Source organism: Lissotriton vulgaris, chromosome 1_1 (assembly GCF_964263255.1).
Source record: "Lissotriton vulgaris chromosome 1_1, aLisVul1.2, whole genome shotgun sequence".
Lineage (NCBI taxonomy): Eukaryota > Metazoa > Chordata > Amphibia > Caudata > Salamandridae > Lissotriton > Lissotriton vulgaris.
Window position 1 is genome coordinate 170952217 of NC_141685.1, and position 25072 is coordinate 170977288.

General features: G+C 46.5%; 1 protein-coding gene across 1 annotated transcript in view; it reads left to right on the forward strand.

Moving 5' to 3' along the window:
- The window catches only part of LOC147738031 (NACHT, LRR and PYD domains-containing protein 12-like), a 179771-nt gene that overhangs the window by 93289 nt on the left and 61410 nt on the right, over positions 1-25072 (forward strand). The window contains exon 3 of the mRNA XM_086925018.1: positions 21952-22122. Within this exon, the coding sequence (XP_086781144.1) occupies positions 21952-22122 (171 nt within the window). The remainder of the gene's footprint in view (positions 1-21951; positions 22123-25072) is intronic.

The following is a 25072-nucleotide window of genomic DNA, read 5'->3' on the forward strand; positions in this document are numbered from 1 at the left end:
AACCAGCCAACACACTCTATATCTCTAGGGCCGACACTCACAAATGTAACGAATAGTTTGGTCCCACCGTTCCTCCCCGTAGAGAATACTCTGGTACCACCGATTATAGAGAAGACTATTACCACAGATAGGGGAGTAACAGTGGGTGGCGAAACTAATAATTTAGCTAGTTCCAAAGTAATTCCCGCCAGGAAAACCCCTTCTCCTAAGAAAATGCGAGCAAATTTTCAAAAAATAGATCTGCCACCAGAGGCGGCACCTTATGTCGTGGTATTAACCGGGGTCCGGAAATTGGAGGTTGGAAAAACCGAAGGTTACCACGAATTAAAAAATAAAGTTGTATTCTGGTTGCAGAAAAACAGACCATTGCCCCCCAATATTAATGGAGAAATCCTTCATGTAAGGAGACTAGATTGGGTGGGGTACAGACCGAAGGATATTAAGGGGGACGTCATTATTATTAACTTTAGAGACCACAGGGCAACTACACATATTGGAGATTGGTATACGGAGAGAGGCAGGGAAGAAATTTCGACACATGATCTTAGTTATTTCTATCCACAGTCCCTATTAACAAACCCCTCAAGATTCCGGACCCCCTACAAGTGTAACCTGAGTTATAATATCCCCACCTTCAATCGTTACACCATGCTCTCCGGTTTGGATGGAATAGATTGACTCTCCAATAAGTTATCTAGGGTCCACCATACACTCAAACAACGGGAAATCTCAGTGGCCCCAAACTTTGCCCCTCAAGGCGAACTGATTAGCTTATTGGAGGTAAAGATAGTGTCCGAAGAAATCAATCCCAGTGAATGTGTGAGAGGCAATTTGGGTAGAGTTAGTAACCAGATTCCGTTAACAGAAAGAGTGCCACCTTCTCTTCCTAAGTTAAAGGTCGCAAAACCAGGATTAAACATGGTCTCGCGACTAAAATCGGTCAAAGTGGTATTAGGAAATAAACAAGGTTTAGATAATTCCTCGATAGGGGTACTCTCCTGGAACGTAGCCGGACTGCGCCCTAAGGTTGATAATAGTATTTGGCTGAAATTCATTTTGAACTTTGGAATAATATGTCTCCAGGAGACATGGACTACCACTGAAATCCATCTGGCAGGCTACAACACTTACTTTTCCCCTGCTTTAGCTGTAGCCTCCGGTAGAGCAAAGGGAGGTTTAACTATATATATCTCCAACACGTTAGGGAATCTGGAAGTGATCCCCATAAAATTGGAGGCTAACTTCCAGATACTCAGTCTCCCTCCTCCCTTTCTGTTCTAAAGTTGTAGAAAAGGTTGTGAATAAGCAGCTTATGGCATATCTTGAGGAGGAAGTCCTCCTCCATTCCTCACAATCAGGATTTAGACCTGGCTACTCCACGGAATCAGCCGTTCTCTATTCCACCGAGTGCCTCAGAAAGTTAGTAGATGAGGGTGAGACAGCAGCGTTGGTGTTATTAGATCTAAGTGCAGCGTTTGACACCGTGCTGCACACAACGCTGCTGTCCCGACTCTCTGAGATGAGGGTGGAAGGATCAGCACTGGAGTGGATACGCTCCTTTCTGGCCAATAGGAGCTTCCAAATTCATTACCCACCCTTCAGGTCATCCGTTAGGAAGGTGAGCCATGGGGTTCCTCAGGGCTCAAGTTTGAGCCCTACTTTGTTCAACATCTATATGGAAACCCTGGCTCACGTGGTGGAGGCATTTGTGGTGGCCATTGTCAGCTACGCCGATGACACCCAACTGATACTCAAGCTTACGCCCGACTACAGTGATGATGCCACTAATTTTTCCAACTGTTTGTCATCAGTGGCATCATGGATGAATAACAACTGCTTGCGCCTAAATGGCGAAAAAACAGAACTGTAGTGGTTGGGAAAGCAGTATTTGCCTGGTCTCATAGGTGGTGGCCTACTGAACTGGGTTGCCCTCCCACTCCTGTGGATTCGGTAAGAAACCTTGGCGCAATGCTTGACTCGGATCTCTCTTCAAAGTCACACGTCAACAAGGTGACGGGTACGTGTCTCAGTGTACTGAGGGTCCTTCGGAAGGTTTTAGATCTCCTCCCTATAGGTGCCAGAAAGACTATTGTCCATGCCTTGGTGACCCCCCACCTTGATTATGGAAATGCCCTGCTAGTAGGCCTGAGTGTGAAAGGCCTCCACCAACTTCAGTGTGTTCGGAACTCTGCTGCACGCCTTGTGCTTGGGCTTCCTCGTAGAGCTTCTGGGAAGACCGCGCTGACAAAGCTTCATTGGCTCCCAGTCAGGGAACTGATTAAATTTAAAGTCCTCTGTTTTGCACATCGTATTGCACAAGATAAAGGCCCAGATTATCTAAAGAATCTCCTTAGTATACATCGGCCTATCTGGAATTTAAGATCTTCCGGCACGATGTTCAAACTTCCCCGAGTCAAGAGGGCCAGGATGGGTGGCCGCTCATTCAGGTATTTAGCCTCCAAACAGTGGAACGAACTCCCGCGCCATCTTCGAATGGAACCTTCGGAATCTAGATTCAGGGGTAAACTTAAGACATTCCTGTTCCCCATTATGTAACTTTTCCCTCCAATGGCCCTTCTAACATCTGCCTCATGAAATCCTAGCAGCAATTAGCGCGGGGTCACACTGTCTTCTGTGTAACCAGGCGCTCAACAAATGGCTTATTATTATTATTATTATTATAGTTCTCCTGGTAAACTTTTATAATAATCTTTTAGACGGAGAACTATTGACAGTATTGCGACAGTTGCGCTCTGAACTATCCGCTTCAATAAGGGGTTTTGCATAGGGTGCCTCAATTATCTGGGGGGGGCGATTTTACCCAGCATCTATGTCATCATACCAGCCCCAATCTCTGTGGGATAACAGATGAAAAGGAAGACTTCATAGCCCATTTTTCCCATTCAAATATTGGAAATTGTCTAAATGAAATACTTTCCCATTTATATCTAGTAATTGCAAACAAAAAGAATGCTTCTTCATTGCTGTACGATCCAACCTCTTTGGTAGGGGCAGGCAGAGTACCATCGATTTTATCCTTATATCCAACACACTCGGAAAGCGTGCCACACATTTTTTATTACACATAAATACTGAGCGACCATTGTGCGCTCAGTATAACATTCCGATCACTTCATAAACAGAGCACGCAAAGTATAGCTACCGCATTGAAGCAAAACAGCCTACATGTGGATAGAACTAACGGATTCTCCTTAAAATGGGAGAAAGTTGATCCTTTAGAGATCACTAGGAGAGTTGTAAACAAAATTTTTCTTCCAATTTTTAAGTGTTTAGACCTGTCTACCGCAGATGAGGAAGTTCTAAGCAATTTCAGAGTGATACTAAATGCAATAAATAAGGAGCTTTTTGTAAAACTGAAAAACGCTCAATCCAAAGAAAGGGGGAAGTTTAATCATAGATGCACAGCAGCACACTCCAAACTGAAAATAGCCCTCCAAAAAAGGAACAGGTTCCTCAAGAAATAGCAATCCGCAGGAGGGAATATAATGCAGCGATTAAGGATAGGAAATGTGAATAAAAACAGGCCTTATGGGACCAGCTACATAATAGCTGTACACAAAAAAATAGCTCTGCTTTTTGGGCAGTAGTTAAATCCCCATTCCTAACTGACAATAAAGACGAAACAGCCTGGGTGGGGCATTTCTCAAAGATTTTTGCGAACAGTTTTGTTAATAATGGTGGACAAGAAAAAACAACTGCACTTCAATCTGCACCCCCCTATCCAATTGTCTTAGATATCACCATCGAAGAGGTACTCCAGGCCCTAAAGTCTAGTAAGAACGGCAAGGCCCCTGGCCCAGATGGGGTACCTGTAGACCTATGTAAATCAAACTTAGATCTGTGGGCTCCATTGGTGAATAGAGTACTTAGGGCATCTTGTGAGGTGGGACTATTAGATTCATGGTCCCAATTTTCAAAAAGGGGGACCGCCAGGAGATGTCCTGCTATCCCCCGATCTCACTGCTGGACTCATTGGGAAAGGTGGCTGGCAGAGTCATTCCCGAATGCCTCCAGCAGTGGGCGGACGATGGCGGGATTCTCTCGGACCTCCAATTTGGGTTCCGGGAGGGCCTAGGGACGATCGAACAAGCCCTAAATCTGACAATGCTTTTAGGCAAATACGTTAGTGCGAAGGCAGGTTCTATGTACATGGTACACGTAGACTTATCAGCAGCCTTCGACTGCGTCTGCCATACCAAACTTTGGTCCGTTTTATTGGAAATGGGGGTTGATGCACCACTGGTGAATTTTTTGCAAGAATTATATTCTAATCCATCAGCAAGGGTGAGGTTCGGAGTACAGGGCGAGTTAACCGCACCGTTCGGGGTAGAGAAAGGAGTTAGACAAGGTTGTGTCCTGGCTCCCTTCCTCTTCACGCTTTATACCAACGGGCTGGAGAGGGACATGGTAAAGGGGAGCCGGGACCTTCCCCCAATAAACAATCGACCGGTTCCTGCTCTTCTCTACGCCGACGATGCAGTGATACTGGCCCGCACCCCTTTAGAACTACAGAAGGCGTTAAATAGATACTCACAATTCATGGGTAACTTGGATCTACGTATAAACATCAAAAAAACTTTTGTAATGACAGCCTGATCAGGGAAAAAAGGCTAAAGAGTATTTACTTAGAAAAAGAGAAATTAGCCTCCACAGATCAGTACCCATATTTGGGAATTATCATCGATCATAGACTAAATTGGAAACCAGCAATTGAGTCTAGGAAATTCCATCTTACGAGAACCACTATGGCCCTCGATAACTTTTCCAAAAAATTGGGTAAGAGGCCTCCGCTAGAGCTCCTACAGATATATCAAGCTAAATGTCAAACAGTCGCACTGCATGGGGCAGGTGTATGGGGGTATGCAAATATCAATAGTTTGCAAGCAGTGGAAAATGCTTTTCTTAGGTTTCTCCTTGCTGTGCCGCGAAGCACATCTACTTTTTCATGCCATACTGAATTGGGGATTTCATATTTATCAGATTTCGCTAAAATACAACCACTCCTTCTGTGGCACCGAATATGGTCTACAGATAAAATGTGTTCACACAGGAGATTATCTTAGATTGCATGTCTCTTGACCTCTCCCATAAAATCGGCTGGCTACTATATATACAACATTTCTTAAGTGTTTTGGGGCTGGAAAACTTTTACTTTGCACCATCCTCAATCCGTTCTCTATCAAAGAAGGCACTAACGGCGCTCCTCCAAGCACATTTAGAAGAAATGAGAATGACTAAAGAGGTTATTAAACCTTCTGTACAACATTCTATAGCCGTTCAAACCACTCTCTCAATTCAGCCTCATTTAACGTATGATTTTTCTATGTTTGAGAGATTTCTTTTGATTAGATTTAGGTTAAACGTTTTCCATCGTTTGGTTGCCTTTCCGGAGAGAAATAACTGGGATCCAGAACTACCATTGTGTCCGTGTGACAACACCTCGGTCCAGGCAACCATACATACCTTATTCTTTTGTAAATATTATATTGAACATAGAAAGATTTGTCTGATACCGATATTAAAACTTATGGGCATTAGAAGATGCCGCCCGGCCTTACTTTCTTTACAGTATCTGGGTGAGGAGTGGATATTGAAGTACATTGTTAAATTCCTGAAATGTATGTTCCGACATCGACTGAATCTGTAATAAATATTGTATCTAGCATGAATTTTAGGATTTGATTGTGTTACAAATAACTGAGAAGATGTTCTTTTTTAAGGCTGTATGTATATAGCTTGAACCTTTTATAAAGGGATACTGTTTAGATTATATCGTAAATAAATCTTCTTTGAATGTTGCATTGTTTTATAAACTATAACTTTTTTTATTGTCAGTATCTCGTTTCCAAATGTAGAACTTGAAAATGAAATCTATTTGTGATAATGCTTTTATGGTTTTTCTTGTGATAAAAAACCGAATAAAGAAATACTTACTTACAGTGATATAAGTGCCAACAATATTTGTTCCTGATATTTTTGTGCTCACCATTATAAGTATAGGATATTTTCGACATCGATATTTATGTCACAATATTTTATATTTCAATTCAATATTTTTGTATTGCGATATTCCCAGAGGCGATATTTGGTCAGCGATGGAACTCGAGCGTGTTGCTTGTATTTGATGGACACGGCATATATCACTAACAGATATTTGTTAGCTCTTAGGAGACACCTGTGCACACGGTGGTATACTGTGCAAACTTTCACCAATCGAGCGTGATATCTGTCCGCGGTCACATCGTGCGCCATTTCACAGCTCCTGGGAAATGAAATGAAATACCAGTATTTGTATAGCGCACAGCTACCTCCGGAGAGATGTCCCGGTGCTGGGGGCCCTCGGGAAGATTAAGCGAGCTATTGCCCAGAGTCACATGGTGCTGGGCTGACCTGCTGCCGGTACCCGTGAATCGAACCGTGAACCCTGTAGTCCGGAGTAAGGCAACCTAGCCGCTGCGCCACACCTCTTCCTTGGAGAGCAAGACGTCCTACAGAGGCGCTATTAGGTCATGCTACCGTTCACTGAGCATTCAACAATGCGCCCCCACAAGAGCCACTGCTCCCTGCATCCGCAGCACAGCGCCACCACTGTCCTCCTGCCAATGAGGTGCCGGTTTTTAGAGACCCGGCGGTGCCAGGGGATCACACCCAAAGACCTCTGAGTTCTCCCTGTTCTGGACTTACAGAAACACGAAGTCTTCTAGTAGAAGTCAAGGATCGAGTTTTATTGGCTGCAACCAAGTAACATGCGTCCTAGAAGTACGGCAACACGGGCCGTAAGTTCTCAGGAGACTGTTCGTTTTTATAGAACCAGCCTTCTCCTTATATACATAAATAACAGCTGCAGGCAAGAATTCTTGAGTTTATGATATGGCTATACAAATATTTCCACAATAATACAAAGAGAGAAATCATGCTGGTCAGCACATATTTTAGATGTCCAGTTGGTGATGGATTACCCCGCCAGATTCAGAACTCCCATCAGATATCGATGAAACACCAATAAGGTCGGGCACCCTCCCATCATAAAAACGGGTTGTAAACAAGAATCATGGACAGGTGTATGTGTATGGGAAAACAGGGTCTGTATGTAGTGGATGGTTTATGACATGTTGTGCCTTGATGATATCTTGCTCGGCCACTGGGCGAGGAGCTGCCCAAACAGGCTTGGCTGGAGGCAGTGGAGGCAGCTTCGGCCAGGTCATGGGGAAGTCAGCTAAAAGGACGTGTCCTTTTAGATCAAGCTCGGCTTTGATCAATTGACTTATATGAGGGCAAGTCATAAGATGGATGCCGTTTACAAAATGGAGTCCGAGGGTTCGGGACGGAAGCTACGATTTAAGGGTGTTAGCATCACTCAATCGTGACGCAAATGCATGGGGATAATGCCCTAATCATTACCGGTTCGTAGATACCAAATTCGTCATGGTACGACGATATTTTATGACATGAGTGTTGGACCTCGATATCTGTAAAACAGCGGGGTCCGGATTTGCAGTACCACAGACCCTCCTTTTGCCCTCATATTAGGCAATAACTCACGCTAATCTGAGTCCAAATCTGTATTGATGAATTCACGGAGATGCTGCTGTAGCATCATTCTGTTGCTCAATTCGTCCCTTGACACAGGCTTCCTTACACATGAAGTGGCGCAGAGGCCACATATTGCAGGAGCGCACTGCACAAACAGGCAGAACATAAACAGAATGGCTAAGATCATCCCAATGAAAATCAGAGTTTTCCATCCCCAGGCAGAGATCAGTTCCCAGAACCACCCTAGCAGAGACCAGTCTCCTTCCTCCATGTGAAGGGAGTCGGAGATTTTGTGTAATTTGGAGATGGCCTGGTATACCGTCGGAGCATTATCGGGGATGAAAATGCAGCAACTAGATTGGATCACTCTACATACACCACCACGGTCTGCAAGTATGACATCTAGGGCACCCCGGTTCTGAAGGGTCATAAGTCGATCCGACTGAAGCTCAGCTGTTAAGTTGCTAAGGGCACCGGCCGTTTCAGTCATGGCGGATTCAACTATTCTCGTCAGTTGTCAAACGTTCCTGCTGTTCACCATGGGCCCCCAGAATGGCAGAAAACCCTTTGCAAAGTCTCCGAACTCCTGACACGCAGTGTCGTCTTGACTCACGACACCCCTAACTGTCCTTGTCCGATGGTAATCTGCCCCGGCCGTGTAGGTGGGTGGCAGCAGAAACGAGATAAAACATGTGCCCGAGAAGTCAGGGGGCAACCATGTGTAGGCTTTGTCATGGCAGACGAAATAGATGCCTTTATCCGCCAAGAATGGAGGGGAAGTTTGGGAGGCAAACACATACGTCTCCGTACATATGCTCTTCCCCAACTGCGCTTTGGGATCCCTGCCAATACCTTGCAGACATAAGTGACCTCGGTGGGGTACTATCCAGACTGGGGAGGATTTCTTTGATTTCTGGCTCTCACTTAAGGAAATCCCATACTTGGTGATGTTCCACCTGCTGTATGGGGAAACTCATCTTTGGGAGTTGCTCTAACCGTGTCAATATCTCTACTCATATTTCGGATCCCTGCCACTAGTGCCTTATTGTTTGAGTTCTCCCCTCGAACGTAGGGTTCAAGGGAATACAGGAACATGGTCTGAAAAGCCCATAGAGAACCGAAGTAACTAAATGGCAGGACAAAGTAAGGGATGCCCTTATCTGCAGTGTGTGGCATGAGTCCGCATATCCAACAATTCGATGTGTTCATAATAGACTGGTGCTGGTGTAGGAGCTAGACAAAGGAGTTATTTACGAATTCTAGTCTTCTGGCAGACTCGTGTTCAGGTAGAGGGTGAAAGGAGTGTGTGGGAACAGTGGGAGGAGGTGCGAGTTGTGTGTTGTGTATGAATGGAACTCGAAAAATGGACAGAGCAAAGCCAGTCAAAAACATTATTATACTACACAACATTAAGATGCTTAACACTAGAGTTCGTCTTCTTGCCATTATAGTACATATTTTCTTTTCAAAGGTCATGTGTCTAGCAGGTCTCTCAACCCCTGGAAACTCCATCCTCTGGTTGCTGCCCGCGGTGGGAGGTTGCTTCTGCCAAGATGTGCGCTCTGTCCAGTCCGGGGTAATTCCCTCAGACTGACCAGAACCGTTGACCTAGGCGTCCCCGGCTGCACTCCTCAGACTTCAACCGCGGCTCTAGCAGCAGAACCGGATGGCGGTTCGAAAATCAAAAATGAGCTAGTTCCCTGGGCGAGAGAGCTGTGGAATCAAAAATAGTTCATGGGAAAAGGGGGGAAAAATCGCACAAGTTCGATTATGTCAGTTCCTTGGTTTTGGCCGCAGATTATATCGTTCCTTTCCAGGCACGGTGTGATCTTCAAACAATGTTTCAGGTTCTGTAGTGTCCAACTGCATCGACGGAGGCACAGATTCTTGTAAAATACAATCACTCACTTTGTCAGTACCAGTTCCTTTTAATCGTGCATCGCTGAAGGGGACAAAACGAGGTGTAGACTCAGTTTCGGAGTCAGCGACTCCTTGCCGGACCCATCGGTCATATGGAAGGGGAAGCGGGACCTTTTTGCAGTGGGCGCCGTGCACCCAGTGTTTCTTCCCGAGGACACGTACTGCAGAGCGGGTGGACAGTAAAACCTGGAAAGGTCCGGTCCAGCGAGGCTCCTCGTTCTTGGTACGTCTGAAATTCCGAATCAGGATCCAGGAGCCGGGCTCGATGGTGTGGCCTGGATCGTCAGATGCCGGTGGAGAGGAGCTGTGGACCTGTTGATGTAAAGCATGCAGTTTAGTTGTCAGTTCGTGCAAATAGTCAAACAGTGCAGGGTATTCTATGTCACTGAGCTTCCTGGGTCTCGGGACTCCCCATATATTTGCGGGGCGCCCGAACACGATCTTGTGCGGGCTAAGTCCTAATCTGGAATGGACAATCATCCTGGTAGACAGGAGAGCTAAAGGCAGGGCATCTGGCTACTTGAGGCCTGTGCTGGCTTGGATCTTGGCCAGTTTCAATTTTAACGTGCCATTATAGCACTCTACTAATCCTGCCGATTGGGGATGATTTGCAGCATGGAACTTTTGGTGGATTCCTAGACACTTACACACTCTCATCAACACTCGTCCCACAACTTCACTTCCGTTATCACTCCAGACAATTCTAGGCATGCAGAATCTAGGGAAGAATTCCTTGACAAGGGCTTTGGCAGTTGACAATGCAGTGTTGTTCTTTAGGGGGTACGCTTCTACCCACCTGGAGAAGGCGCAAACGACAACAAGGACATATTTCAGGTTATTGCACCTCTCCATGTGAATGAAATCGAGTTGCAAGACCTCGAACGGGTACGTTGGAGGGGCAAAATGGCCAGCTGGGGTCGGGGTTCCCCTACCGGGATTGTGCTTCAAACACACCATACAATTTCTGACCAGATTCTCTGCACATTTTGGGATGCCACTATTCTGCCATACTGGGGCCAACAGCTTACATATTCCTTTCACACTGATGTGTGCCATTCCATGGGCCATCGTTACCACTGCGAGCACATAGGCGTTAGGTAACAACCATCGCTGATGTTCTGACAGTTCGACCCAACAACCATTCGCGTCTAACCTACCCTTGCTTTCTCTCCATTCATTCACTTCTTTCTCGGTAGCATCAGCTTGTATAGACTTTACACTTTCAATGGTATCTTCACACATACCCACATCAGGGGTCCATCTAGCAGGACCTACAACATACATCCGACTCATTGTGTTCCTTGCAGTCTCTTTCGCGACCTCATCGGCAAATGCATTCCCTCGACCAACATCATCTCGGATTTTCCTATGCGCGCTACACTTCACAATCGCAACTTGTAGGGGCAAGGTCAGTGACTCGAGAAGGTCGTGTACTAGCTGGCCATGTTGTATTCTTGCACCATGTGACGTCAGGAACCCACGTTCACGCCACAATCTTCCAAAACTGTGGGCGACGCCAAAGGCGTACTGACTATCAGTGTACACATTCACTCGTTTTCCTTTCGCCAACACGCACGCTCTTGTGAGTGCGACTAGTTCTGCTGCTTGTGCAGAATACTGGGGGATGCGAGCTGTCTCTACAATCGTGTGTAATGTTGTCACGGCATATGCTGCAGTCGTATCACCACTTGGAAACTTGAAACATGAACCATCAACCCATAAATTATCATTACATTCAGGGAAGGCAGTGTCCTGCAAGTCTACTCTCCCTTTTGTCTCTTCCTCTGTCCTAAAGCAGCAATCATGTTTGTCGACCTTATCTGTCTCTGCTGGTGGAATGGGTAGTAACGTAGCAGGGTTGAGTGTATCACACCTCTTTATGTGAATGTGGCTTGCTAACAGGGTCAATTCGTAGCTGGACAGTCGAGCACTAGTTAGGTGCTGTGTTTTCGTCCTGTTTAGTAGGATATCTACTGCATGTGGGACCATAACGGTCAGAGTATTATTCATGACTAACCCAGCCGACTGTCGAATACAGACAGCCGCTGCGGCAGTGGCCCTCAAGCAACTTGGTAATGCCTTAGCTACAGGATCTAGAGTCGCGGAGAAATATGCACATGGGCGTTGTTTGTCCCCAAAGTGCTGTGTCAAGACTGATAATGCGCAACCTTCCTTCTCATGGACGTATAATGTAAACGGCTTGCTGTAGTCGGGATTGCCTAACACAGGAGCCGAACATAATGCTTCAAGCATCTCATGGAAACTCGCCTGACAATCTTCAGACCAAGGCAAAGGATTGGGTGTGTCTTTACGCATTAATGCCAGCAAGGGCTTGGCCAACAGTGAGAAATTCGGTATCCATTGTCTACAGTATGATGTAATGCCCAAGAAGGCACGCACTTCTCTTTGTGTCCTTGGGACACTCAGTTCTGCAATTGCCTGTATTCTTTCTGGGGTCAGTCTCCTTCCCTCCTTCGATAAGATGTGATCTAAGTAGGTTACTTGTTGTCGGCAAAATTGTAATTTGGAAAGCGAGACCTTGTGCTTCATGTCACATAAATGACGCAACAAGGACAACGTGGCTTGCTTGCAAATCTCTTCAGTATCTGCAGCGATCAGTAAATCGTCTACATACTGAATCAGAGTCGCGCCACCAGGTAGAACAATCGTATCTAGTTGTGTTTTCAGAGCCTGACTGAATATTGATGGACTCTCGCAGTAGCCCTGAGGAGCGCGTCTGAAGCGGAAGCTTCGTCCTCCTAAATTGAAGCCAAAGATGTCTCTGCTCTCTTCGGCAATCAGGATGCTGAAGAAGGCATTCTTCAGGTCGATCACTGAAAACCAATTGGCTGAGGCTGGAACCATTGTCAATAAGGCAGTAATACTGGAAACTGCGGTACAACGATCTTATTCACTTCCCTTAGGTCGATCACAAATCGGTACACAGGGGGCTGTGAAGGATCGGTACGCTTTAAGACAGGCAAAACAGGACTGTTACAAATGTTGCCTGTAGTCTCTTCGATGACATCTTTCGCAATTAGATCGTGGACTATTTCTAGCAAAGCCTTTTCACATTCTTTGGACGTTCTATATTGGGGAATACGTGGCAACCTGACATTAGCTTTCAATGTTATGACATACGGTGCTATCTCTAAACGACCTACATCATTTGAACCATTCGCCCAAAGTACATCTGGAAGAGATGACAACTCAGTCGGAATGCTTTCCTTTGCCAAATACATCGGGGAAATCACTTTCTTACCAAGGGTGAGTTGTACTCCCGAAGGAGAACAGTATAAAGTCGCATATAATCTCTTCAGCAAATCCAAACCTAACAAATTTTCGCCACAACCTGTTGTAAGAATGAGGGGTGCTTCTAATTCGCATGGGCCAACAGAAAGGGGCATGGGACTGGAGATCGGGTTTCTAACAGGGGCGCCAGAAAAACCTACTGAAACATTCATTTCGCCGGACAAAGGTGCGCCAGGAAGTTTTGAGTGCATAATAGAACTTTTTGTAGCACCAGTATCCAGCAGAAATGGCTCCGTCACTCTGGATGTAATTACCTCCACATAAGGTCCATTCTGATCTACTGGAACTGAAACAACTCCCTCTCTTTGTCCATGGCTGTCCTAGCAATTATTACCCTCATTCTCAGTTTCCGCGTAATAGTCATCTGCATAGTACTGAGCTGACCTAGAAGATGTATTATTCTGCTGGTCAAAGCTATTCATAGAATTCTGAGGCGGAAAAGAATTGGTGTTCTGGGGGAAATTTCTACGGCCCCTTCCTCTAGGAGCCTGTTGAACACCTCTACCTCTTGCGCCGGAGACACCGTTTAAACGTCGTGCAAGAGCTTGGCAATTACTTTTGAAATGACCCTCTTCTTTGCAATATGCACATTGATTCGGGCCATATGGAGAACGCTGGTGAGAAAACTCGTTTCCTTGCGCGTTTCTCGAATACTGCTGTGGTTGCTGATAATTGGGCTGACTAGGAGCGCGAGGCGGATAGGCTTGTTGGAGAAGAACTTTAGTTTTTAATTCTTTAGTCTTCTTGTCTGACTTATCTAGCTCGTCTTTGCGTCTATTTTCATAGTACTGGGCTGTGGCTAGAATCTGTGCTGACGTGGAAACAGCCCAAGCACTCTCTGAATCTTTCAATTTATTGCACAATTCAGGAAGCAGATTATGTACAAATTTGTCTACAAACAATCTTTGGCCACCCTCGGTAGCCATGTCCTGACCACTATGATCAGTGAAAGTCTCCTCAAATCTCGTGAAAAAGTCGGACACATTCTCATCTTTCTTTTGCTTGCACGCAGATAGCTTGTCCCAATTTACGCGTAATTCAGGCATCAACGTATTCATGTACGCGATAATCCCACCGGGAAGATCTGCTATTCAAGGCTTGGGTTTAGAACCACCAACTTGTCTGGCATCAGTGGCAGTGATGTTAGCCCATGAGTCACCTAATTCTTGATCATGATCTACATGACGAATTTTACTCCATAAAGGATGTGGAACAACGTTCCCAAACAACATGTCTATATCTGCTAAATTCATTATACATGAGCTGGCAGTCTGTGATAATTCCTTGTAATATCCTGCTGGGTTTTTACGGGGATCGGGTAGTGTCTGTTTGAGTGCTAAAACTTCGGATCTTTTCCAGGGGACATGTACCCATACGCGCTGGAAATGCGGTGGAACGGGCGGTTGCGCGTTCGCATCGCCTTCCCTCCATACCGGAGGAACCTCTCTCATGGGGTACTGTCGCGCCTTTTTCCTACCAGACACATCATCCTCGTCAAATGATCTAGAGCTGTTTCCCTTACTCCTATAAGATAACAACAAATCCATTGCTTTCTCAACATCTGCGCCTATAATCATGCCTTCGTAAAATTTGAATCGCATACGGGCTAGTTCCTGCATTCTGCGTTTTGGGTCATTGTCTTGTAAATCTTCCCAGAGGTACACACACATTTCCTCAAATACGTATCTTTGAGTGGATGGATCCCACTGACGGAAAACTTCCATAACAGACTGAAGATCATATCTTACAGTATCAGTAACCCATTTGCGTGCTAATTCATTCAGTACTTCTCTTTCCTCGTAGTCGGGTAGTTGACTAAGCAACTGTCTACGTTCTGGTTTAGGGGTCGTTTTAGGCGACCCAAAGAAGGGCGAGAATAGACCAGTGACAGTACTTGCCACTCTCTGTCTGACAGAAGGAGAAGCTTGCGGCGAAGCAGATGTGCCAGAAAAGACAGGCTGATGTAAAGAGGAAGTCGAGGCAACAGCAGAGGAAGTTGAGGCAGTAGCAGACGTAGTATCGTAGTGAATAGTTGGAGCAGTAGGCAAAGTTGTAGAAGTAGAAGGAGTATGTAGCAAAGGCGGTGGCCCTTGAGAAGGCTGTGCCGGAGAAGTAGGAACCAGCGGAAGAGGAGCTGGTGCTTGTGCAAGAGCTGCTTTTCGTGCGCCAGGGCACGGTATAACAATACGTCTCGGAGGTCCAACAATACTCGATGTATATGGGGGTGGTGAGTTCAATAAATGGGACATTAATGGATCTTTCTCGGGTGTTCCCTTTGAGTCTTGTCCCCCATGTGGTAACATCGGGTAGCATTTATCTATTGCTAGTTTCTTGCTTCTGAGCATTTGTTCGCTTTCCTGCTCTTCCTCATTATCCCTGTACGCGATGGCAGCTTGTACCATCGACATGCCTCTTTTATTCTTCTTTGCTAATTTTATTTCTTTCTGTTTGGCTTCTTTGCGCCATAAGCGAAAAGAGTCAAACATCGCCGGCCGGGCTTTCTTCTTGAACAATTTGACCTTGAGGTTGTCTAATATTTCTGAGTCGAAACTACCATATTGGGGCCATTTTAAATCCTTGCGGGTGTATTTCATCCATACCTCATTATACGTGATAGGACCTACTCCGTGCTTTATATATAACTCATATGTTGGAGTTCCAATCGGAGGAACCGGACACGAATCCTCTAATCGGGAGTCCTTACTACAACCAAGACAAAACAAGTTTCCAAGTCTGCTGAGACCAGGCATCTTCGCTCACTAGTCTAGCTTCAAACTTCAAGGGATTATCTAATTATGATATTGTCGTGAATACACGAACCTCTCGGTTTTGGTGCTTGCAAGAACCAATACAAACCGTATCTCTGGGATACCAACACTAAGAACCAAACTAAAAACCAAACTAAGAACTGGGAGACGCTCCACTTATACTTAACTGAATATTGAAGATCGGTGACGTCACTAGAAGACTCGTCTATTGTTTCGCTCTACCAAGGATCACTGGGTCCAAAACAGGGCGATAGTCAGGGCAGCAGTCCTTCGTAGCCGTCGGGACGCGGGGAACCTCGCAGCAAAGACCTTCGGAACCACGTCGACATGCAGGGGTCGCTGAAGTGGCTGGCCGTCCTCCGGAATTTTCACACGAAGCTCCTCACGAACATCTGGCTTGGACCGTCGCCGCTTGATATCGCCTCGAGTTGGGCGCCAACTGAGGTGCCGGGTTTTTAGAGACCCGGTGGTGCCAGGGGATCACACCCGAAGACCTCTGAGTTCTCCCTGTTCTGGACTTACAGAAACACGGAGTCTTCTAGTTGAAGTCAAGGATCGAGTTTTATTGGCTGCAACCAAGTAACATGCGTCCTAGAAGTACGGCAACACGGGCCGTAAGTTCTCAGGAGACTGTTCGTTTTTACAGAACCAGCCTTCTCCTTATATACATAAATAACAGCTGCAGGCAAAAATTCTTGAGTTTATGATATGGCTATACAAATATTTCCACAATAATACAAAGAGCGAAGTCATGCTGGTCAGCACATATTTTAGATGTCCAGTTGGTGATGGATTACCCCGCCAGATCCAGAACTCCCATCAGATATCGATGAAACACCAATAAGGTCGGGCACCCTCCCATCATAAAAACGGGTTGTAAACAAGAATCATGGACAGGTGTATGTGTATGGGAAAACAGGGTCTGTATGTAGTGGATGGTTTATGACATGTTGTGCCTTGATGATATCTTGCTCGGCCACTGGGCGAGGAGCTGCCCAAACAGGCTTGGCTGGAGGCAGTGGAGGCAGCTTCGGCCAGGTCATGGGGAAGTCAGCTAAAAGGACGTGTCCTTTTAGATCAAGCTCGGCTTTGATCAATTGACTTATATGAGGGCAAGTCATAAGATGGATGCCGTTTACAAAATGGAGTCCGAGGGTTCGGGACGGAAGCTACGATTTAAGGGTGTTAGCATCACTCAATCGTGACGCAAATGCATGGGGATAATGCCCTAATCATTACCGGTTCGTAGATACCAAATTCGTCATCGTACGACGATATTTTATGACACGAGTGTTGGACCTCGATATCTGTAAAACAGCGGGGTCCGGATTTGCAGTACCACACCAACACTGCATCCGCAGGCTCTATCCAGCTCCCTGGCGCACAGCTGCCCTACATCTGCAGGCGGCCCCCCTGAACACTACAAACTCTGCTGTCTGCCCATCACTGCTGCTGAGGAGCTGATGCTTCTTTTCTGTAGGAGCTCATCGCAGAGCCCGTAGGAGGGACAGATGTGCGCAAGAGCACTCATCCGTCGGGGGAAGCACTGGGAATAATTCACACTCCTCTGCCTTTGGAGCCCTTCCCATGGCATCAGGGCCTCTGAAAAAACACACAGCGTTGAAATGAATGGCTGCAGGTTACCCAAAGAACTCGGACAGGTGCATTAACCCACTGAGCTATCTCACATGATTTCTGTCCTGAATGCTGCACTTGGATCTCAGCAGCCGGTGGGAACAGTTTGCACCCGCACTTCCTGGAAGTGTCATAACATAAAATGTCTATTTGCAGGGCTTTAAGTGGGAAAAAACTGAGGGTGCTTTAAAAGGGGCGTGGCAAATTTCTTAAAGGAGTGTGGCCTATTCGAGTAGGGGCGTGGTCTAAATCAAGATAACTAGCATTGTGTGCTTAAGAAAATCATGAAGTCGAATCCAGCAAAGGATAATAAAATAGGCAAAAAAGTATATTTATTTAGTATAAGCCATAAAATACCAAACACTTTAAAAAAACATGTAAAAATAATTTACATTACTTAGAAATCTATTGCAGATTTTCCCAAAACCCTTGAAAATATTCACTGTGTCTATTTTGCTGGGGTTTCTCACAACAATTTTCTTCAGCAGACCCTCTACCTTTTGCCAGCCAACTCTTTATGTACAGCAAAAGTTTCAAATGGAGGACCATTGAGTTTTACCCATAAGCATGAAATTGACTGAGCCCTTCTGCTCCTAGCGTGTGGAACGTTAACAGGTGCACAGGATGGAAAGTGCCAACAGGCCCAGAAATCAGGTGAGAAAGAGAATCCCTCTGTCTTTAGAGAACCAGAGAATTGGAGCAGAAGAGCAATAGCGAACTGGAGCCCACCTCCTTTGCACAGCTCTGTTTCAAGAGACAGCATCCCCTGTCTTGGTCTTACAAGGGAAGGAAAGCTGACTGGCTGTACGACTGAGGACAAGTGCTGTACAGATAATACTGGGCATCTAACAAGGATTAGATTCCTTATGAAACAAGCCGTACTGGCTTCAGCTGTGAGTGGTACAACAGTGACCCAGGGCCCTGCCAGGAATCTGACTGAAGGACCCGGCGCACTGCTGCAAACACACCTGTAAGACCACCAAACAAAGTAGCCAAGAAGCAGCACTACAAAGGGGCATGGGGAGAGAGGTGCTAACGGTGACCCAAGAAATAGAGAGGGCGACAATGAGCAACTGCGAGGGCTGCCAACCAGATGTGAACTGAATTATAAACTGGAAAGCGAGGGCAGCTATTGGGTTAAAGTCCAGAAGAAGTCTTGAATATGGATCTCCCCCTGTGCTGTAACAAAGGCCCCCTGCAGCCCCCACGATGCGGGCTCCCCAAGCTCTTGAGTGTGGTCAGAGTGGGCCCCCTCCAGGAACTTTGTAGGGGGGCCCCCTCAAGTTTCGTTACGCCACTGACACGTAAGTAGCAACAGGGCGACCTGTAAAGAGGAGGTAGGCCGCCGGTAGCGCGTGTGATCATAATCTCCCCCCCTGTGAAAACTCCGGTTACCAGTTACCTTAGGATGTAAAGGGGGCTCTGCAGTCCGCGCTGACCTCCGGTGAAGCCGCTTTCGCCGGTGGGACGCGCCTCGGCCTCAGGTTCAGGCAGCTCCTTTCCTCAATGACAAGCGGCAGGGAACCCCGGTTGCTAGGGGACGCCTTGCGCCTCTCCAGACGTGACATAGCTCCACCTGATGAACCTCCGCGTTGCTGGGGGAAATCCTCGTTGCTGTGACCAATCCGAGCGCGGCTCAGAAATGACGATCCCGGGCCGGTGGTGGTGAATACTGGCAGGGTGTTTTCAAGGCTCCTTCTCAGAACGGGGAACACGGCCTCGGGCATATAACACAGCTCAAGGGGCGGCGGTGGAGTCAATGCGCACACAGCGCTCGGCGGCAAAGCAGGCACCTCCAAAGTTCCTCAGCCGTGCATTCATCTGCACACAGAGAGCGCGAGGGACTCGATCCTGGGGCAGATCGCGTTTGAGTCAGAGCCGGCCTCATGACCTTACGCCCCAGCTGTGTGCCTAATGAGCACACCGAGACAGTTTTCACAGGGGGGCAGCTTCACAAAGGCTCAGCGCAGAGACCCACACAGCAGCTGGAAGGGTGGGTGCTGGAGAACTTTTGTATCCCTGAGTTCCCAGCTCTTCTTAGGTCCTTGGAGACAGGCAGGCTTCAGAGGGGCAAAGCACACAGCACAGCTCCTCTTCAAGTTAGGGGGACACAGACCACAGAAGACAATCCCTTCCTCTGCAATCACAGCAATTGTAGGTCAGCTCCCAGACACTCAGCACGGATTCCCTCTTGATCACAAAGTTTCCTAATCTATTTTTACTGGGGCTGCAGTCCTACTTTTATACCCCAAAGTCTTTGTTCTTCTTGTGTGAGGGGTCCTGGACCCAATCTAAACCAGTTCTGGGTGCACTCTGCCAGTGCACCAAGAGGTGAGTGTGGGCCAGGGCCATCAGACGCGCCGCAAGAGGTGGAGCCAGCATTGTGGATGGCAGGCACAGCCCTATTGAGACCCAGGTGCTACTCCTCCCACCACTCTACCTGCAGATGGGTCTATTCAGCCTTGTGCTGACTCAGCCAGCCTCCTGGAGCCGCCCCCAGCCCCTGTCACTCACAAACCAGACAGTAAATACACAACCAGGCAGAGACACACAGAAAGGTTGAACAGGAAAATAGCCACTTTCTAAAAGTGCTATTTCCAAACTTATAATTTAAAAACCATCTTCACTAAAGGATGTGTCATTAAATTCTGAGATCAGGGTTACCAGATTCCATATGTCTATCTTGCCGTTATGGGACGATATGCAGGTAAACATGTCACACAGCATTCCCCATGTTATCCTATGGGCAAAATAGCCTTTCAATAGTGAAAAACGAATTGAGAGTATTTCACTACCCACACTAATAACACCAAACAAAAACCCGGACATCTGCTCACTCTACCTTTGAGGCCCGAAAATAGAGCCCCCCCCCCACTTAAAGCCCTGTGTATTTGTAAAGCGCACATATCACCCAAGGGTCTCAAGGCGCTGAAACACAGATGTATATTGTTACCCAACTCAATGGTACTCATTTTATCCACCTCAGATGGATGAACGGCTAAATGGACCCTTCGTGATTAGAATCTGTGACAATGAGGTCGAACCAAGGCCCATGCAGTGGATGCATTAGTCCACTGGGCCACCAGACCCGGACACAGGGGCCATGAGCCAGGGCCACATTTACATTCTGAGGATCACTGCCAAAGGAGGAGGGATATTCTTTTTGTGAGTCGAAGGAACCTGCTGGAAGCTCTGACGGGTCTTATGCATTGAGTCAATTCACAAGAACAACTTCCTTCCGTTACAACCTTTCCCCCTCGAGCCTCCCGGCCGCACTCGCATGTAATTAAGTGTAATGAGATCAGGAACTGGGCCAATAATACGTCTTCCATTAGAAGCCTCCACTCGGTAGAACAAACCTCGCTCGCATCTTCCGATACTGACATTAAAGCTGAGAACGAGAGGGTCTATCTCAAATGTAGCGCCTTGAAACGCTGAACAGCTGGTAGTGAAGAGGGGCAGGAAACATGACCTAAATAGATGGAGGCCACAAACCCACTATCATGGGTAACTTTTGAAGAGAGAGTTTGTTGTTTCTCAAAACTGATCAGATCTTTCTTTATAATCTGAAACTTTTGACTCTGGAGGAAAGTTCGTCCTTAGCTGAATGAATCACAAACCTAGAAATTATCTGAGTCAGACTCACAAAGACTTAGGCCCGATTTAAGTGCTGGCGATGAGCATTCTCTGTTGTGATGAAGTGTTCTTACCGCCAGCATTATGGTCGCCCCCGTATGTAAAAGGAGGCCGGCCATAGTTTGACCACGGTGGAGACGTGTCGGTCTCTACTGTGGACAAACAAACTCCTGTGACAGCCCCACAGACGCATGTGTGTAGCTCGGGCAGGCATGCACAGTAAAAAGACATATACTGTGTTTATTACCAAATATCAGCGTCTCAAGTGGCGTGTACAAGCATCAAGACAGGCACGAGAAACAATATCCGTGACAGGAACTTTGGTGGAAAAATTTTACATTCCTTACAAAACAACATTTCATTGTAATTCCATAACAACCCCGAGGTCGGGTGATTGGATGAAAACAGAACCCACCTGCAGGTGAAAAGCAATCAGCCCTTGACCCCAAATCCACTAATTTGGGTCAGAAGTTTATCAGCACAGCCGAGCTAGGAAAGCACCACTATAGGGTAAGACCTAGTGGAGATAAATAAATACTTACTCAGGAGCCAACATTACGAGTTAAACATTGACAATGAGGAGTGCTTTTGTAATCTAATTACATATCTAAAGAGGGATTACTCACCCCATCCTGGCAAATTCACACTTGTGCTGTCTATCCCTTATCTTATGTCCGCACCCCAAAACATGAACACCTGAAAAGTACCCAATATGTCATGTTGGTCTATTTCTCAATATACTATTTTATTTTGTGAATAAACACCTCGTCTTCATGGACTTCTGATGAAAACATCTCTCTGTGTGCATCACACCCGTGTAAATATACTGATGCCTGCAATAACTGCTAAAGTTGTAAGTTGACCATTCACACCACGGCAGAGTGTCTCTGGGTTAAATATATATTAATATATTTATAAATATGTCCATTTAGCTCCGACTCTGCCAGTGTGAGAAATCCCCTCATGAGATTCCTATATGAAGAGGGCGTGGTTGGATGTGTAAGGTGGGATGTGTCACTAGAGGGGAGTAAGTCAAGGACGGGAAGGAAATCAAGATAAAACTGAAGTTGTGACGCCCCTGTCCGTGCTCTGCTTTATTCCTCTCGATGTCTCTTCTGTCCCGCAGGTTGCTAGGCTGCGCCGTCACCGATTCATGCTGCGAAGACCTCTTGTCTGTCCTGCAAACAAACACATCTCTCACAGAGCTCGAGCTGGGAGACAATGACCTGGGAGACACTGGAATGAAGAAGTTATGTGAAGGCCTAAAACATCCAAACCGCGAACTAAAGAAACTGAGGTACAGAGCTGTGCAGTTCTTATCAAGTCATTGATTTCTAAAATATATATTGTAGGTGGGGCTCCTATATATATTTTACAATGATGTGGAAAAGGCACATCCATTCCATGACATTAAAATGTGTGCAATAAGTGAGGTTTGTGAAGGGTGGTACTCAAGTCCGAGAACTGAGTTTGGAACAAGCCCCCCAATGGTGCAGAAGGGTGCACGTTAAAGCTTGTCTTTCAGGAATTTGGAGTAAAATGCCAACAACGGTGCAGATCTGCCCATAACTAGTATATGGTCAGTGGCGTAACTTGAAGGGGGGGTAGGAGGTGGAACACCCCTTAATGATTCCTTCAAGTCAAGTCTCAGCCTCTTGACAGCCCAATAACAGCTGATCGTCACTCTCATATGACATCACTGCTGGGAGTGTGAGATTCCCCCTAGTGTTTGCTTGTCTGTGTATTTATGTGTGTGTCTGTGTGTATGTGTGGGTGTGTTACTATCCTTATGGGGACCTGGGTGTGATAGCACACTCACGCTGTGGGGACTTGGGTGTGATAGCACACTCACGCTGTGGGGACTTGGGTGTGATAGCATGCTCTCGCTGTGGGGACTTGGGTGTGATAGCACGCTCACGCTGTGGGGACTTGGGTGTGATAACACGCTCACGCTGTGGGGACCTTGGTGTGATAGCACACTCACGCTGTGGGGACTTGGGTGTGATAGCACACTTACGCTATGGGGACTTGGTTGCTCTGGTAATTCCTTCTAAATGATAGAAAACGACTCCAGAAACACCTGTGTCAATTTTTACGACTTTTTCAAAATGTACCTTGTAGGGACCTGTGTTATGGCATGTGTGTTTACTGTTTTTGCTCACTCTGCCCCTGTACACAGGATGCGGTATTGCAGGCTTTAACACACCATGGAGTGTAAACACACTTCAGTGATGTATTTACAGGTTAGCAACGAGTAATCGTCAAATGAAAGGAAGCATGGCCACCAATCAATTCTTTTACGCATTTAAACAAGATGTACAATTCCATTTAAACTCTCCTCTCTATTAAAGCAAAGTTTTAATAAAACTGTTTAAATCTGCACATTATATTTTGCAAATGTAAAGGATTCTTAAATATACCATGGGATGGTGGACTCATATTTTGTGCAATTAGGTGTAATTTGGTGCAAATCTGCAGTACACTCGCTTATCCCTGCTAACACCCACATATTCCATGATTTGTAGAATGCATAAAGTGCTTGTTTCACAATCAGGGTGAAAAAGAGAATTCACGCTCGTAATAAAAAGCCACTTTTAACTTTAACTCACACTTTATAAACGCATCTTTAATTTAAAAAAAAAGTAGTCACCCCAGTTACCTCTTAATGTCAAAACAGTATTAACAGGAGATATCAAAGATGGCTTTCCATCAAGGCAAGATCTATCTACAAGACTACCTGTATCACCCTCAAAGCCTTGCACTCCTCCTCTCCTCGCTACCTGGCAAATAAACTGAAAGTCTCTGGAGGCTTTAGACCATCACGAAATGCGGAAAATTTACTGCTTGAACCTCCCACTTTCAAGAAGGAAAGATCGATGGCCCAATCCTTTTCAGGCAACGCAGTGAGAATCTGGAACTCACTTCTACCTCAGCTCCGGACCACCGCCTCCTCCCAGGCCTTCAAAACTGACCTCAAAGTTCTCCTCTTTCAAAGACACTTCCAATGTTAATTCACGCCCTCTCTATTACCTGAAGGAAGACCTTTTAGTATAAAAAATATATTTTTCCCATGACTATGGAAGTGCCTTCTCAGTGTGTTCCTGTGGTTGGAGTGTTTGCCATTTATTGCAGTATTATCCTTGTACTTGTGTTTGGTACTCGTTTGTAACATGAACACGCCACTTTTCTCTTATAACACACTGTTTCCTCCTTTTACATTTTGTTTGCTTTAGACACTTGCACAAGTGCCACCTTTGCCTACGTCACATTTTGTTCTTGTGTTTGAGTGTCCTCCATGTATTGCAGTTTTATACCTCTACTTGTACTTTGTTCGCTTTTGTAACCTGCACACGTCACTTTTTCCTCCTGTAATGCACTGTTTGCTACCTCTCGTATTTTGTTTGCTCACGATTGTCACTTTTGCCTCATGTAATGTAACGTTTGCTTTTGTAAATTGTTCACTTGTAATGTTCTCATTTATCAGTACTGTTCCTATTGTGAAGCGCTCTGACACCTTCGGGTAAAGTCTGCGCTATAGAAAAACGCATAAATAAATAAATAAACATTAGAACCCAAAGCTGCCTCGCAAATGCTCTCAAAGGGGACCCCGTCTAACCTCTGAAAAACAAAAGTTCGGGCTCTCGAGCAGAACATTAGGTCGCAATGAGAAGAGACACCGCTTCGGCCGCAGACAGGGCTGCACAGGACCCCTTGAATCTGGAGATAGAAATACAGGACGAGAAATGGCGAGAGGAGGCTGAGCAGGAGCCTGGGGGCTGAGCGGGAGTCTGGGGGCTGTGCAGGAGTCTGGTGGCTGAGCAGGAGTCTGGGGGCTGAGCTGGAGTCTGGGGGCTGAGGAGCGGGAGCCTGGGGACTGAGCAGGAGTCTGGGGGCTGAGCAGGAGTCTGGGGGCTGAGCAGGAGGCTGATGGCTGAGCAGGAGTCTGGGAGGCTGAGCAGGAGTCTGGGGGACTGATCAAGAGTCTGGGGGGCTGAGCAGGAGTCTGGGGGCTGAGCAGGAGTCTGGGGGCTGAGCAGGAGTCTGGGGCTGAGCAGGAGTCTGAGGGCTGAGCAGGAGTCTGGTGGCTGAGGAGCAAGAGTCTGGGGGCTGAGCAGGAGTCTGGGGGCTGAGCAGGAGTCTGGGGCTCAGCAGGAGTCTGGGGGTTGAGCAGGAGTCTGGGGGCTGAGCAGGAGTCTGGGGGCTCAGCAGGAGTCTGGGGGCTGAGCAGGAGTCCGGGGGCTGAGCAG